Source organism: Phodopus roborovskii, unplaced genomic scaffold, assembly GCF_943737965.1.
Source record: "Phodopus roborovskii unplaced genomic scaffold, PHOROB, whole genome shotgun sequence".
NCBI classification, from domain to species: domain Eukaryota; kingdom Metazoa; phylum Chordata; class Mammalia; order Rodentia; family Cricetidae; genus Phodopus; species Phodopus roborovskii.
In genome coordinates, this window is record NW_026126515.1 from 6,985,437 (window position 1) to 7,002,767 (window position 17,331).

A 17,331-nucleotide genomic window follows, 5' to 3' on the forward strand; every position below is an offset into this window, starting at 1 on the left:
TCCAGATGCCTTGTAAGGAGCTCTGCCACCCCCCACCCCACCCCATTTGAGGTTCTGGTTTTAGACGGCTGCGCTGTGTGTGGTGAGAACATTCTGTCAGATGCTTTGGAGAATTCAGGAGGTATCAGGGAGGGGGAGGTCCAGCTTCCTTCCTGGAGATGGCAGAGGAGGCTGGGGGAGGGCAGGGAGGGTAGTAGTCTCTGTCTAGTGAGAGTCATATACAGTTGAGGCACTGATATAGTGTGAGTAGCCCAGTGGCTGTGGGGGGTGGAGCCCTTGCCTCGTGTCTGTGTCTGGAAGGGCCTTGCCAGCCTTATCGCCCCTAGGCAGCTTCAAAGCAGCGGTTGGGGGCGGGGTGAGGAACACATCCCCATTCTAATGGGGAAGATGTGATAAGTGGCATCTTGGGCTACATCTCGATTTCATCAGATGTCGTTTAGTGAGAAAGGTTGCTCAGGTGGGCATGGGTGGAGGAATAGCCTCGGGTGAGTATAGTCAGTGGGAGCTGCAGAACGGGAGATTCTAGACCTAAATTCACATCCTGATTCCTGCCAGGACTGCATAGGACTTCTACAGATGTGCCCCAATCATCGGTGCCCTGTACCCCAAATCTGAATACTGCTTTCAGTCAGTGTGCTTCTCAGGGAGACAGGTACCACGCTTGCCTTCAGAAAGGCAAGAGGCACCCCAGCAGAACAGGTTTCCTCCTGAGTGCTGGGCGAAGGTCGCATGGATGACAGCCCAGCCATAGAAGTCTGTATAGTTAAGAGTCCGTCCATCTGCACCATTCTCCACACACTCTGCTCCTCTCATTCAGCTGAGCCCATTATCATTGAGTGCCATGCCTAGGTACCCATCCTCCAGAATAGCAGGGAAGGCAGGTGGCCACTTTAACTGGGGTTGAGGTGGAATTCTGTAGTAGCACAGGGCTTCTATCGGGGCATCCAAGGGGCCTTCCTAGAGGAGGTAACATTTATTCTTGAAGGATGAGAAGTTTACCAAGTAGAAAAGGCAAGTCCCTTTACCTGGAGTGGATGGCCTGACTGGCACGGAGGAGGGTGTGACATCCAGAGCGAAAAGTATTGACAGAAGGGATGGATGGGCTCAGAGAGTGTATGGAACGGTCCACTGATCTGGTGTCAAACTGACCCAGGCAGCCTGTTAAACCTGCAGCTCCAGCCCCTAAATATTTCACTCCCAACTCTGGGCCCAGGTCTTGTGCAGGGGTAGGGGGTGGGATCTAGGTTCCGGGGACAGGGCTGTGTCTCCTCGGGCTGCTTAGGGAAAGGCTTGAGGCCCTGGAGTCCGGCAGGGGCAGGCTGCACCCATCACCATGGCAGTTTGTGGGCAAAGCCTCTTGGCAGAGGGGATATTGCACTGCCAGCCACTTCCTTCAGTTCCTTCCCTTTGCCTGATGTCACAGTTACCTCTGCCGCTTCTGGGGTGAGGCTGAGGTTGGGCGGAATCTATTTCAGCCAGGTTTCTGTATTCTAGATGCAGGTCAGCCAGAGGAGCTGTCACTTCTGGTTCTGGTTCAAAGGAGGCCAGGGGCCTGGGAGGTGTCGGGTGTGTTGGCATTGCTGAGGCAGCTCTCCAGCAGCCTGGGGGGGGGCGCAGGGGGGTGGAGGAGGGTAGTTTGGCTTAAAGAGGAGTCTTAAGGTGGTGACAAAGGAGGAAATAGGCAGCTCTGCCAGAATCTTGTTTCATGGACCAGAGTGCTGGTCTGGGTCCTCTCCTGGTGCTCTTGATCACGCCAAAGAGCACAGAGAGAGGATCCTTATTTTCCTGGCTGATATCCCTTTGGGCTGAGGCCTTGTCACAGGCTGTGGACTTTCAGAGTCACCCCCTAACCTTATCCCCCTCAAGAAGTGACAGAGTTGGCAAGTTCAGAGCAACACTACGGCTTGTGGCCTCTGACTTGGAGCTGTCACCAGTCCAGCTGGCCTCTAGATTTCCCTGGTTGGCAAGGACAGCACAAGCCACCCCCTCAGAATACCCCTGAAGGAATGTGGCTGGATTGGCAAAGTGTTTGCCTAAGCATGCAAGGGCCCTAGGTTCAATCCCCGGTATCTAATAAATTAATCTGTGGTAGCCTACAGCTATAACCTTAGCACCCAGGAAGGGGAGACAGGACGATTATAAACTCAAGGTGAGCTTAACTACATAATGAGCTGGAGAACAGCCTTGGCTACATGAGACTCTGCCTCCTTATTTATTTATTTATTTATTTATTGAGCAGAAAGGTTGAAACTGGTAAAAACCCGAGTTCAAGATCTGGCTCTGCCGTGTCTTTGTTGAAATGGCCTTGGATGAAGTGACCTTTTAAACCTCAGACTTGATGTCTGAAAAATGGGACAGTAGCATTATCTTCCCAGTGCTGCCTCTCGAACTTGAGGGTAGAGTAGTTTGTGTTGAAAGCCTTTGCTAAAACAGGCAAAAGGCAGCTCCTGTTATTACTGCTAGTGAAACTCTAGCAACTGCCAGGCAGGGCAGCTGCGTGATGAGCTTTTACCCCATCCTGGGCTATGGGCCTTACTTTATGCATCCTGAATTCCTTGCCGGAGGCAGGCTAGCTGGTAATCTCGGGGGGCTCTGGGATGTGTCCTGGCACCTCACCCCCAGCTGTCTCATAGCTGAAGTCTTGGGAGAGGACTACAAAGAAGGGAAAGAGAATTCCAGCCAGGTGAGGGGACAGGGTCACTGTGACAGCCTGGGGAAAGGGATCACAAGTTTGGGGGACCAACAAAAGGAGCCTGGTTAGTAGGAATGGGTGGTGTGGTTTGAAATCCAGACTAAGAGGTGGGGTGAAGATAGACTGGGAGGGTGTGCAGTTGGAACCTGGGTCTCTGCCCAAGGTGTTTTTAAAGGAAGTGCCTGGGAGCTGCTGGCCTGGAAAAAAATCACACCCAGAGGGCTTGAGCCAGGCAGGACAGGTTACCCCACTCCCTTGCGGGGAGCTGCCTGCCTCCTGTGAGTGGACTGGCCAGGCTCCCAGCCCCAGAAACTCTGGCTGAGCCGGGTAGCCCTGCCCTTAGGGGACACTGGCTCCTCCCCAGGATACCCACCTGCTCCTGCCCTCCTACGACCAGGAGACCTGTCCACCTCAGCAGCCAGAGGAGTTTGCTGAGATGTGGGTGCGAAAGGGAGATCTGTCCATGTGTCAGATGGGAAGCTGTGCCCGGGGCCGCCCGTGGTGTCTAATCCGTGGCTCTGTGCCCTCACAGCTAGACGAGGAAGAAGAGCGGAGGAAAAGGCGCCGAGAGAAGAACAAAGTCGCTGCGGCCAGATGCAGAAACAAGAAGAAGGAACGCACGGAGTTTCTGCAGAGGGTGAGCAGGGCAGCCTTGGTGGGGAGCACCTGTCCTTTACGGGAGCGGACGTGCTCCGCAGCCCGAGACATTATCAGACACAGCAACCCGGAGAAGGTAGAAGGATTCATGTTTTCCTCTCCGTGCTTAGATCCTGGGTATTGATTGACCCAGTTGGCCCAAACCTGGCACTATCCATTGGGGCCCCTGTGGCTACCACGGTGTTAGGGGGCACGCTAATGAAGTAGGATGTTGGGGCAATGCCATGTCAGCTACATCTGGCAGTGGGTGTAGCTCCTGGACTGGCTACCAGGAAATACTCCATCTATTGCAATGTCTCATCCACCCTGCATCTCCACTGGCCAGTGCTTAGTCCCCTTGAAGATGCCCTCTGAACTCTCTGTTGCTGCTTCCAGGGACCAGAGGTCCGGTCTGTATGTGGAGGTCAGCCTCCGGTTGCTGCCCCTTGCCTCCCACTATTACCAGCCTTCTTACTGTTGATATGCCTAGCAGGGTGCTTGCTCTTCCTTCCCCTGATCCTGCAACTCAGCCCCTGCTGCCTTTGTCTAGTGAGCAGAAAGTCAGTTCGCCAGTAGTCAGCAAGGCCCCCGCAGCCCTGCCTTTGGTTTGTTACCGACCGGCAGGCGTTTTTATTCTATGAGCCCCTACAATGACAGTAGTCAGGAACATTTGCGGAGCCAGGCACTGTGCTAAGTGCTGCGTGTTGTTGTCAGAGTAGCCATGAAGTTAGGGAGCTTTGTGGTTCCCTTTCTGCAGGTGAGAAAGGCACAGTGGAGACAGCGGCCCACCCAGGTCTCTCAGCCGCCAAAGGGAAGGTCTGGTGTCAAAGCCTGCCACTGGCCTCAAAGCCTCTGGCCTTCATGTTCCTATGCCTGCTTTGATTCTCAGTCCCTTGGCTGCTTCATTCATAAATTCTTTTATTAGTTCAACAAGTGCAGGGAATGTCCAGTGGTGCACTAGGTACCAATTAGGGGGTCATAGCAAGAGTGGACATCGTCCTCCTTGCTATGAAGAGGTAAGGGTGGATTGGCCTGATGTTCTCCAACACTGGGGTTTGTGGTATCTTCTCACTCTTGCCAGAAGCAGAGAGTTCTGGGGTCACAGGTGTGAACAGTGTGAGCCAAGTGTAGGCCTCTCTAGCTGTGGGCACCTGGGCAGGGCAGTACTTGTCACCAGGACTGAATCTGGTACTGCTGGGAGGTCTTAGAGTGAGGGTATGTGACACTAGGCTTGGAATTGTTCAGCAGTTTCTAAGATACAGGCCTTAAAGATGAGGGAGTGTTCTGTGTTTTACATCCATCGTCAGGCACTTGATGGACCGAGGTGGGAGGTGCAGCCAGGCTTCTCAGGAGCAGCTTCCCATGCGACTCCAGCTTCCTGGAGCTGGTTAGGCAGTTAGCAGGCAAGCCGTGCCCACACCAGAGGCTCTCAGCGACACAGCAGTACACTAGACAGCCAGGGCCAGATGAACGGCTGATTCTGCTAATACTTGCTAAGCACCTACTGTGTGTGTAGGTAGTCGGTGCCAGGCGAACTTGCCAAACACCTACCGTGTGCCAGGCATTTCAAATGGTTACAATGGTTCCATAAGGTAACATTAATTATTCCCATTTTAGAAATCGGTCAAGTTGTTTTCCCAAGGCCACACAGCTATCAGACAGAGGGCAGGATCTCGGCCATCTTTCTCTGTCTAGCAGTTGATAACCAAGGTCCGCTGCACTGTGGGTCAGTGGGCCCTGTTCTCTGTGGGCAAATGAGGAATGCTGGGGAAATACAATGCTGCTGTGCGCAGAGGAGAGGGGGGCACCTGAGGATGGGCTGAGGAAACTTCCATTTGTGGGATAAGATAGGGGAAGTCAGGAAGAAGACTGTGGGATGACGGGGTCGTCAGAAGCAGCACATACGAAAGCAGGCGGTGCTGTGTAAGGGTATGTTCAGGGCGTTAAAAGGATCATTATTAGTGTGACTGGAGGTTAGATTCCCACTTGGAAGGGCAGAGGGCAGGCAGACACTGAGCCTCGTTTGTAGAGTGATCCTACATGCTGGCTTGTCTGAAATAGACCAGCCTGCCCCTCTTGTCCTGGCCACTTACTAAGACACCTTCCTCCACTCTCACGGGTGACCCCTTTACAAGGTAATATCTGTGGTCATGGGAGCCATAACAGGATTCACGAGGAGGAAGGCGCCAACCAATCAGAGGAGTCCACTGGCTGCGGAGGCACTCCACGGGCCTGGGGCAGCTGAAGTAGTATTGTATTGTCCCAGTAAGAGATGTGGCTGCCAAGATGGAGTAAACTATGTGACCTTGGGTCTGGAGAGCAGCACCATGTAGGCTCCAGCCCAGTCCCTTCTTCCCTGGGCACGGCTCCCATCAGACTGCAGACCTGAGTGACTGGAGGAAATGTAGCTTTTAACCCTCACCCCAACCTGACCTCTGGACACTCACATGCAACCCAAAGAGACAACCTCTGAGAGAGTTCGCCTCTTTAAATCAGCCGAGGTCTGAATTTGGGTGGGCACAGGCCTTTGGATGGGTCAGTTCACACCCCACAGATCTTGGGCCTACACCAAAGCCTCCATCTGCAGCCCAAGGTGTCTCTCTGCTGCGACACTGCACCCAACACCAGGTTCTCTGGGCCCTGGAGGCAATGAGACCATTTTACATTCCCCAGATACTCTGTGCTCTCCCTAGGGACCCTCTCTCTGCGGTCACACTGGGCCCAGAAGGATGAGAAGGGTCCCCTCTGCTGGCAGGTTTCTGAAGGGTGAGTGGGTGGGCCTCCTCTGCTGCCCAGCTCTCTACTCAGGTTGCCCAGACTCCAAGAAAGGGGGAAAGATGTTCACAGCAGCATAGGTAGCAAGCAGCCAGCATTTAGCCCAGGTGCAAGCTGCTTCCCAACTCAGAAAAGTTGATGGAACTCGGTTTTATGTCCCCTAGGGCATTTTAAAATATAAAGTCAGGGCCAGATTTGGTGGCAAGAGCCTTCAATCCCAGCACTCAGAAGGCAGAGGCAGGTGGATCTCTGTGAGTGCAATGCCAGCCTGATCTACAAAGCAAGCTTCAGGATAGCTAGGGCTACACAAAGAAACCCTGTCTTGAAAAACAAAATCAAAAAGAAGAGGTTAGTGATGCTGTGACAGCCAGGCCAAGTCACCCCGAACCTTACCTGTGTTTGTGACACAGATGTCCACAGCAGGGGCTGACTCTTCTCTGCTGGGTTGGAGAAAGTAGATCTGTGTGGTGTTGAGTGCTGTGCTGTATTCTTCCCTTAGGGGTTTGTTGTTGTTGTTGTTGTTGTTGTTTTTGTTTGTTTTTTTTGGTTTTTTTTTTTTTTTGTCTGTTTGTCTGTCTTATTGACATTTTGTGTTTGGGAGACAGAGTCTTGTAAAGACCAAGCTGGCTTCAAGCTTACTGTGTGGCCAGGGCTGGCCTTGAACTCCTAACTTCCTGTTTCCACCTTCTGAGGGCTTGAATTACAAGCTCATGCCATTATGTTGAGCTAGCCATTTGTGTGTCCAGCTCGAACGTCAGGGTCACTGTCTCCTTCCAGACCCCGTTTAGCACTCTGCAGCCCAGCTCTCCTCTCAGGCTCCCTCTGCCCAGCCTCCTTCATTTTGCAAACCCAGGCCATGATTCTCAAGACCTGCCGAGTTGTCCTTGAAGCATCTTCCTGCTCACAGTTTAAAGGAAGTTTCCCTTAAGCCCCTCCAGCCCTTCAGTGTGCATAGTGCTTTCTCTGTGGGAACTGTCTAATCCCAGGGATCATCACCTCTAGAAACACAAGACAACTTGCTCTAGACTCTGGTTCTAACCCTCCAGTATTTGCATAGCTGCTGCTCTCTCTGCCCCTCCCCCTCCGGACTGTGTCCTAGAGAGCAGAACATGGTCCCTGGTTATCTCTTCACACTTGGCAGCTGGCTTGTTGCTCCTCTTCACTGAGGGTTCTTACCCAGACTTCCTTCCCTTCTGCCCTCAAGTGTCTGAAGTCAGCTCCTCACCCTGCTGTTAGTACTCCTTCCTTGCTGGTCTCCTGCACTCAGAATGGCTGGTCATTAGTGGGCCCTTGCCGTGTGGGTGGTCTTTGCCAGCCACGGGAGGAACGGTTCATAGGTTTTGGATTCCCCAGAGTATTCATGGCCATGGCAGGCTGAGGCATGTCCTCAGAGGTGGGTAGATGGCCCTGAGGCTTCTCAATACAAAAGCTGAGGACAATCTGAAGATTGTGCTAGCAGCTTGGGCTGGGGGAGGTGGGGAGGGTGGAGGAAACACTAGCCATCTCTCAGAGCTCTGAGAAGTGTGACCCAGGCCAGCATTCCAGTCTTGTCTCAGCCTGTTCCATTAAAGGCCACCATAGACACCTTTTCCTTTTTTTCTCTTTTTGGTCATTTCCCCCTTAGCATTTCTTTTCTCAGTTTTTGAAGCTGTTGCTCTGGGTGTCTGGATGTCTGATCCTAGAGTCTGCCTGCCTCAGCCATTCTGAGTTCTTTGTGAGCCTGTGCAGCCACCTCAGAGTTGTGTACAAGGCAGGGCCAGCGGTGTGAGGGAGATGCCCCCTCACTGCAGGTGTGGGGACGCCACCCAAGGCCCCAGAGTCTCAGAAGGAGGCTGCCCCAACTGCACCCCACAGGAGGATCTGTCACACAGGCAGTTGCAAGCCCCGTCTGCTCTGTGACTAACTCAGCATCCTCACCATTGGCGTTTTGGACCGGAAGGTCCTTGTGAGGGTTGCCTTGTGTGTCACAGGCATAGCATCTTTCTTCGCCGCCCTCTACCTTGCTAGTCACACTCCCTTAGCTGTGAGAGCCAGACACTTCTCCACACCTGAGGACAAGGTCACTCCCAGGGGAGGACTGGCCTGAGGTTGCTCAGTTCACACATGAGGAAAACTTTCAGTTACAGAGTGGAACCGGAAAGCAGGAAGACCCATTGCTGGGTTCATTAGTCCTGCTGTACAAGCCCCAGGCTGTGACCAGGCATGCTTGCCACTTCTCCCCACGGTGAACACACAGCCCCACATCCCGTCACACCCTCAGCATCCCTTTTTCTCCTTAGGGCTGGGAGTGTCAGGAGTTTCCCGGAGATCAGTTTGGGTCCAGTAGGTTGCTTGTTGATTGTCTGTGGAGGAGACCCCTAGATATTATGGGAGATGCTGAGGGGCTGGGGAAAGTCCCAAGTAATTACAGGCTAATGGCCAGGAGGCACATGTTTTTAGCAGGAATGGCCCATACTGGGATCATCAATCCCAACATCAAAACTAACCCATCACACAACTGCCACATAGCAAATCCCTTGGTTTTGTGCTGCCACCTATGGGCCAGTGTGGGCTACCCCTCTTGGACCTGCTCCAGACCCACCTGGCCTCCTATCTTGGCCTGCCTCCTCTCTTTTTGGTGCAAAAATCTTGTTGCAGGGGAGCCTTTGGGTGTGTCGTTTACTCAACAGCTAGGAGACCATGAGGCTTGGAGTAGAGGGAAGGGAGACAGAAGGGATATGACTTCTTGGACTATTTATTCCCCACATGGCATTTGGACCCAGCCTACTGTGGCCGAGGTCATTACCATGTGACAGGGCACTGCCTGCAGAAGGTCACTTACCCAGAAGCTCAGCCTTCAGTGGGACCTGGCAAGCAGAAAACCATGCCAGCAGGTGCCGGGCAGGGTGCTTGGTTACTCCGGAGGAGCAGGCTGGCCGTGACAGCTGATGGTGTTTCTCTGTCTGCACAGGAGTCAGAGCGGCTGGAACTCATGAACGCAGAGCTGAAGACCCAGATAGAGGAGCTGAAGCTGGAGCGGCAGCAGCTTATCCTGATGCTCAACCGCCACCGTCCCACCTGCATCGTTCGCACAGACAGTGTCAGGACGCCTGAGTCCGAAGGCAACCCGCTGCTGGAGCAGCTGGACCAGAAGTGACTGACGGCCGGCAGGGCAGGAGGCATCAGAGGAAGAGGAGGGTGGAGAGGAGCAGCAAAAGGAGAAGAGGAGCAAGGTGATGGAGGCCCCCTCCTAGGCGCGTGACAAACTCTAAGGTGAGGCTTAGCATAACTGGCCTCCAGTCTGCTCTCTTCTGAAACTCGGCCCGGCCACGCAAGAGCAAGAGCAGACTGAAGAAACCAGAGGGACCAAGAGATGAGACCAAAGTTGACCCGCAGGCAGGGGCTGTCCCACTCCAAGGCCCAGCTTGGAGGGCACCTCAGCCAGAGAGATGCCCAGCCGGGTAGCCTCCTCAGGCGCTCCTCTGGCCTCTCCACCAAGACCCCCACCCAAAGGACTACCGAGCAGCCAAGAAAAGCCTTGCGTCACGATCACGGTGTGGCCGAGGACGGAACTCAGCGTGGACCGCAATCCACTTCCCCAGCCCTGCCCAAGCCCGGTGGAGAGGGGTGCACTGTGGGGCTGTGATGGCCCTTGCCCGGCTGGCACAGCCTGGTGGCCCTGCTGGAGTTTGCTGTGGCACTGAGGCGCGGGCGCCCTCCCAAAGCACACACTCAATCGATGAATGTTTACAGACTGGCTGTCCTGGCGGGGCTTCCAACTGCACACTTTTTTTTTTTTTTTATACTTTCTTCTTCTTTTTTTTTTTTTAATATTTTTTACAAAGACAAAGATTTTATACGAGCAATATATATATGGATTTCTATAATCACTCGATGTGACACAGTACAAATATGCTATGGTCTGTTGTTACGGACATCCACCCACCAGTTACAGCCATTGTAATTCCTAAGTACTGTAGGCTCTGGGTGTTGGGGGGTGGTGGCCAGGCGGGGGGAGGGGTGCATTTCCATCCTTGTAAACCCTTCCTAGTACTCAGTCCTGTATGCTCAGTAAACATTGCTCTTAATTACCCAGCTGCCTTGAGTGATGTCTGCCCAGGAAGAGAGCATACCCAGGGCAGCGGGTGTTTGGAGTAGTTTCCATAGCTGCCCTCCCAGGTAAGACTCAATGTGTCCATTTCACAGATGGGGAGAACAAGGCCTAGAGAACTCTGTACGTACCATTTGAGAGGTTAGAGGATTTGGATACCTCTAGAGCTACAGTTATAGTTTCTTGTGAGCACCCAATGTGCTTGCTGAGGATCAAACTTGGGTCCTCTTTTGAGTGCACCCCTTGAGTGTGCCAGGCATTGCAACGAACTGAACCTTTGCGGGGGAATAAACAAACTTTGCGTTTGCCCTATGGAGCCCACAATGGGTTCATCTTGTATTTGTTTGCTTGTTTCAAACCTATCTCCCTTCATCTGCATGGCAGCTTTGTCAAAGGGACAGCCATTGGATAGGGATTTGGAGGCCCAGGGAGACAAAATAAAGCCACCACTTGTTGAAGTCGTACTGCATGATAAGCTTGAGGTCCCATTTACTCCCCAAATGGTGCAGAGCAGGTCCTTCTCACACAGATAGCTTAACTAAGGCTCAGAGAGAGCGCATGACTTATCCAAGGTCACTCAGCTAGAAGAAACAGCTGGTATTGGAACTTCACCTCTCCAGACATTTCCCATCCCCAGCTGTCTCTCATTTGATTGTCCTTTTGGATGAATGTCACACTCCAGGAACAGGAAGTTTAGAAGCTACCACCATAGATATAATTTGGGAGAAAGCTGTAGACTCTAGAGAGTTCTAGGTTGACCCATGATGGTGTAGTGGACCAGCAAAGGAGTTCATGATCTAGGGACACATACCCCTCATCTCCACAGTTGAATTTCCTGTCCTATAGAGGCAGGCAGCTCAGTGCCATTCCTACAGCAACTGCCATTTATTTACTCAGCACCTCACAGTTTGCAAGGTGTGTTATCTGTTTCTGTTAGGGTTCTGTGAGGCAGGCGAGGTGGTTTCCGCTGGCTCTATTCTACCCCAGAGGCTTACAATCTTAAAGTTCACCCAGCTACAGAGAAGCCAGGTGGGAGCAGACTTCACAATGCTCTTCCTGGGGATGTGTTTCTTCTGGGGCCAGGTAGCTTCTTCATGTTGACTGTGTGCCAGTGACCTTGAGTGGCCTCTCAATCATAGATGAGGCCTCTGAGAGGGACGGAAATGGAAAATAGGTCACCAATAAACAGTTGGTCCCTCTCTTTGTGTTCCCTCCATGTGACTTGCTTGGTGTGGTCTATCTACCCGGAGCCTCAGCCTGGAGACAGACCTGGCCATCTCACTGTCTGCCATGGCAACAAGCAGTAATAACCTGTCATCTGCATTTCTTTAACACTGTCCAGCCGGGAGAAGGAGGAAAGCGAGGATGTGTAAGAGGCCTGTAGATGCCCCTGCAGGCTTACTGTCAGCCCTGGGCTGTGGCTTCTTTAGTTTCCTTCTGGGATGCCAAAACCTGGACTCTCATCGATACAGCCCCTTTTAGACTATGTGGATGGCTGCTTCCCTAGGCCAGTTGCTGTCCCTGCCTTGGTGGCTTTCTCCTCCATAGTTATCCTTCACCGACTCATCAGAGCCCGTCTGGGTTTTTCCTGTGTGTCACACACTGCGTGTGTCTCAGCTGGTTCACATGGCCTTGCTGGGGGCGGGGGGGGGGGGAGGCCCATGCTACAGTCTCAGATAGATAGACAAAGCAGAGAGAGGAGGGACCTTGCCCAAGGCCACAGACCTGTTAGGTGGCCGTGCCAGGGTGCTATTCTAGGCTTCTCTGGTAGGTAGCAGCTGGGTCTGTGCCTCTCTGGGAAGGGAAATGATCTGAGCTCCATTTGTCTGTGATGAGATCTCAGCTGCCAGGGGATCATGGTGGGAAGCAGAGTGATGGCTCAGAGCCTCATGCAGTCACAGAATGCGATGAGTCGGCAGCTCTGACGCCCACCTACAAATGAGGGCTTTGTGTTTTCTTACCTGTGAACTGGGACAGTAGGATCCTAGTCTTTCTTTTGGGGATGGTACCTGGATCAAAGAAGGAATGTAGGTAAGTGAGCATTTCCTGCCCTCTGTTAGAGATGCTAGTTGGTATTTATTTATCACGTAAAATTGTTTGAATATCTTTTAGTCTGTAAAGGCAGGCTGCAGAGTCTACATCCTGACCATGTTTTGTTATGTGATGGGATAGATGCCTGGGCTCCCATAGCTGTGTTGGGTTCATCATTCCCTCCCTAGATGCGCAGGATGATGCAATTGAGTTACGTGCATTCACAGCCTGAAAAAGACAGGTGAGACACATTCACCGCCACCAGACAGACAGGAACAAGAATGGGATGGTCAGGATGGCTACAGGAAGCTTCCATCCCCCACAAGTGGGACTCTGGGGAGAGTAGTGTCTATGGCAGTGTGGTGACTAGTGGTGGCAGAGCACTTCGTCTGACAGCAGCTTCCTACCTGAGACTATACTTGGGAGGAGTTCTGCCACAGGCACGGACACTGTTTGTGCTAAAGGGAAACTGGAGGTGACCTAATTACCGATGGATGTAATTCTAGACAAATAAATGATGGTGGTTCACAAAATCAACTGTTAGCCCTTAGAAATGAGCCTAGGCTACGTCTGTTATCAGCCATCTATTCATTAGGATGAATCTCGGAAGCAGAGGGGAGCTGAAGGACAGGAGAGCAAAGTACAGAAGGATGTATGGAATGTGTCTCAACATGTAAATTGATAGGTTATTAAGGACACACAGAGATGCGGGTAACAGGCAGAACAACAAATGCAAGACTGTTATAAATACCAAACCAGTGGCTGGACTGACACGGGGTGTGGGCAGGGACCAGCAGTGGCTTCTTCAAGGGTAAGCGGGACGCTGGGTTTCAACTGTACCTGTGACCTTTTCTTCACTTTAAGCATGGTCATCAGAGCTAGAGCAACTCCAGACTCGTTGGGGGTGGCGCGTGTGCTCAGAGGCACCATTTATATTCCTTTCCTCCTTTGTCTGCTTCAAGTTTCCTGATAAAAAGAGAGCAAATACAAATTCAAATAGAAGGTTTGGGTTTGATTTTTTTCTTCTCCTCCCTATTATTTTCTTAGCAAACTCAGGAAATAAGAGCCACTCTGAAATTACAATGGATTGCAACACTTGGCTCTGACTTTGTGCAAGTTCAGTTGCATGCCTAGAGGAAAAGAGAAGCACTTCAGAGTGTGAATCTAGTTGGCCTTGCCCTGGGGAGCCCGCTCTGCCAGCTGTTACCCTGGAGAGCTCCCCTCTGCCCTGGCTCGGCAGCTCCTGGAGCCTGAGCATGGGGTGGGAGGGGGGTGGTGCCTAAGTGTTGAGGTGGAGGTAAGGTGCACTCAGAGTTAATTGCCTCTCCCTAGACTCTCTCCTTCCCTGCTGACTTCGCAACCCCATCCCCTGTGCAAAGGCTGCACCGTGCCTGGCCCCTTCAGCAGAGAAATCAGAGGGTGGGGGTAGCCTCTGAAAGCCAAGAACTCGATGGGTTGTGGTGCACTGCTTCCTGTCACTGCTCTGACATTACAACGGGTAAAATGGCCTCAGGCCACACATATTTTATTGTTTCATGGCTATGGATTTCAGAATTGTAAAATGTTTCTCACTGGGCTAATGCCAAGGCATTGATTGACAGGACTGTCCCTCATGAAGACTGGGGAGAATCCGTGTTCTTGTTTTTTCTAGAATCAGTCCTTGATTCACACCCTCTTCCATCTCCAAAGCCAGCAATAATAGCTACCTAAGTCCTATTCCCTGTTCCCTTAATATTGACTCTTTTTCTTTTCACATCTGTCTTTGTGTGCTGTGTGTACATGTTCATGTGTGTGTACATGTTCATGTGTATATACGCTCATGTGTGGGTACATGTTCATGTGTGTATATGCTCATGTGTGTACATGTTCATGTGTGTACATGTTCATGTGTATATATGCTCATGTGTGTGCATGCTCATGTGTGTACATGTTCATTGTGTACATGTTCATGTGTATATATGCTCATGTGTGTGCATGCTCATGTGTGTACATGTTCATGTGTGTGCATGCTCATGTGTGTACATGTTCATGTGTGTACATGTTCATGTGTGTATATGCTCATGTGTGTGTACGTGTTTGTGTGTACATTAGGAGGTCTGAGGTCTACATTGGATGTCTTCCTCAGTCACTCTCCATCTCACTCTTTGAGACTGGATCTCTCACTGAACCTGAACCTCACCAGTTCATCTAGAGTGACTGGTCTGCAAGGCCCAAGGAGTCTCCTATCTCTGCCTCCCAGTGCTGGGATTACAGCCATATGCCTGACTTTTTGTGGGTGCTAAGGATTGAACTCAACTCCTCATACTTGCACAACAATAAGTTCACAAACAAACATCCTGGGCCCCTTCTGTCTTTCAAGGACCCTTGTGATGAGATTGTCCCCACCTAGATCATCAAGGACAGTCTCTTTATTTTTGAGGCTAAATAGCAACCTTACCTTGAGCCTGGCAGTGGTAGCACACACTTTTAATCCCAGTGTTTAGGATGCAGAGGCAGGTGGACCTCTGTGAGTTCAAGGTCAGGCTGGTCTACAGAGCAAGTCCCAGGACAGCCAGAGCTACACAGAGAAACCCTATCTCGAAAAACCAAAACCCAAACCAAACAAAATCCACCCCACCTAACCTTCACATGCAACCTTAGTTCCCCCGGTTTATGACAACAGGTTCCAAGGGTTAGAATGTGGCCCTCTTTGGGATGGTCGCTATTCTGCATATGGCCCAGGAAATGAAGACTTGGAACTCCTTAACTGACAGTTCCTGCTACCTGGAAAGAGGCTCCATTCCCTGCGAGCACCACAAGATGCATGCTGTGCCTCACCCACCCACCCTGGTGCCTGGCACACAGATCTGCAGAACAATACCAACACGGGCATGGTCCAACACAGAGATAAATACGTAGACCACCTAGACTCGCATCTAGTCACAGAAATGCATAGACACACACACATTAAATACAGAATAGTGGGCCTCTTCACCATACTGGCATAGCTTGATCATTCGGGAATGCCCAAGTTTGGTTAAAAGAGAGGTTAATTGATCTGGGTGTGCTATTTCAGATTAAAATCTGTGTGAGATGAGGCATACACAAAACCAAGCCACTCCACTGCATGGAGCAGCAAGGGCTCAGGTGACTGTCACCCCTAGCTGAGGAGCTGTGACATTTGCTTTGGAGGAAGTCATGTCTATTTAGGAATGTGGCTCCTAGAAGCTGACCATACTCTAGTGGAAGCCCCACACCCATGTGGGTATGGGCAGCGCAAATAGGACTCAATAGACCATTTTTTTTTTAATGAAAGGACTTGGAGTTGGGAAGTGTCCAGGAGGAGTTAGAAGGAAGAATACAGGGCTGCATATGCTCAATAGACATTACATGAATGTATGGAATCCTCAAAGAGTAAGCATCAACATTAACTATTCTGGGAGACTGATTTCTTGCTAGGCTTCTAATACAGCAAGATGACACATATGCTTTCACTCTCTAAAGGGACAGTGCACGCTGGGTGGTCTCTCCTGCATGCCTGTTACATTCATTTCCGGTCCTGTGACTCTGCTTTTCCTAATGACCCACTCTGAGCAGGTATGAGCAACTACACACATGTGCAACCAGATGGCGCCTCCTCACAGGTGGAGGTCCTGAAAGTTTCTCTTCCTCCTGGAACTCATCTGTGCTATGCACAGAGACCTGGAAACTCAGGGCCTCGAGGCTTCCAGAGCCTTCTGTGGTTACTAGTGGGGAGGAGTGTGTGAAGAATGCCTTTCCTTTTCATTCTCCAGGCATGTGGTTCTGAGGCCTGTCCCACAGTCCCTGAGGTCTTGCAGGGTTAGAGAAGGCTTGTAGAGGGGGAGTGATGGGGGGAGTTGTGGGGGGGTAGGGGCGGGGCTGTGGAGGTGGCCTATAGAATCCATTTAGCATTTGGTCCCGAGGTTGTCTCTCTCTCCTGGTCCTACAGTGTCCTTCCCTCCCTCTACCTCCCCTCCCGCCCACCCTAACTAAGCACCAGAGCATGAGGCTTTTCTTCCAAGTATGCTTTACAGGAGCAGGCGAAGCCAGGTGCTTCAGTGGGCAGTGGCGGGAATAGCGTCCATGCGGGGGACAGTCGTTCAGATCTTCTATGCGGATCGAATCTGTGGGTCCCAGGATCACATCCAGGTGGTCAGCCTTGGCTACAAGCTCCCTCACCTACCAAGTCATCTCACCAGCTCCCTTGATGATTTTTTTTTTTTTAACTTCAAATTCAGGGCCCTAAAAGAGAACACCCTAGGGCAACAGACCCTAACACTCGAGATAGGGGCACGTGTTTGGGTGACTGAGAATTATGACCCCCCCCAGGATCTGTTGAATGTGAGGAAGCAGAGTTGATCGGGTCCCCTGCACGGATTGCAGAAGCAGGACCTGCCACATGGTGTTTGTCCTCAGGCCCACCTCCGTCACATTCACCTCCAGGGAGACAAGCAAGGCCTCGCGTCAGCACGCATCAGAGAAATAATACAGTTCCTGCTTGAAAAGGCAATTGCTCACTTGGAGGAAGCCCAGAACCTGGCTGACAGGTGTCTGCTGGATCCAGAAGACACGTGGGAATGGTTGCATCTGGACACAGTCTGGAAAAGTAGGAGCACACACCCATGACACAAGCATCAACATCAGCATCTGGGATGTATCCTGCTCCACTGTTCCTGTAGCTGCTCGAAGTCTACAGATGATGCTGGCCTGTAAGTTGGGTTGGACGTATGCTAGCAGTGTCTCCTCAGGCAGTTAGGGAAGGGCCCAGAAGGTCTAGGGAGAAGTTGTGAGATGGGAAGGTCATCATTTGAGAGTACTCCCTAGATATCCAGAGACATTCCCCCAGGTGACAGACACATTCTGGTGAGGGATGTCAGTGTCTCAGAGAAGCTTGGCAATGGCCACTCCGCAGCAAGAGTTGACCATAGGAAAAGCTGCCCTAGGCCCGGAGCTGCCTGGCATCAACGGGGATTGTGGAATTGCAGAACAGGAGAGGCCTGCTAGAGACATGAAGGGCATCGTTACACTGTGGGTGTCAAAGTCCTCATCCGTGTCTGGATGGAAGTCAGCTCAGAGACCCAGAGTGCAGTGATGGAAGGGCCCTAGG

The 17,331-nt window shown here is 51.7% G+C and overlaps 1 protein-coding gene across 1 annotated transcript in view; it reads left to right on the forward strand.

Annotated features, from left to right (window-relative positions):
• The window catches only part of Jdp2 (Jun dimerization protein 2), a 39,494-nt gene extending 29,317 nt beyond the window's left edge, over positions 1-10,177 (forward strand). The window contains exons 3-4 of the mRNA XM_051196358.1: positions 3,225-3,329; positions 9,054-10,177. Coding sequence (XP_051052315.1) covers positions 3,225-3,329; positions 9,054-9,239 — 291 coding nt within the window. The 3' untranslated portion in view covers positions 9,240-10,177. The remainder of the gene's footprint in view (positions 1-3,224; positions 3,330-9,053) is intronic.
• The last annotated feature ends 7,154 nt before the right edge of the window (positions 10,178-17,331 follow it).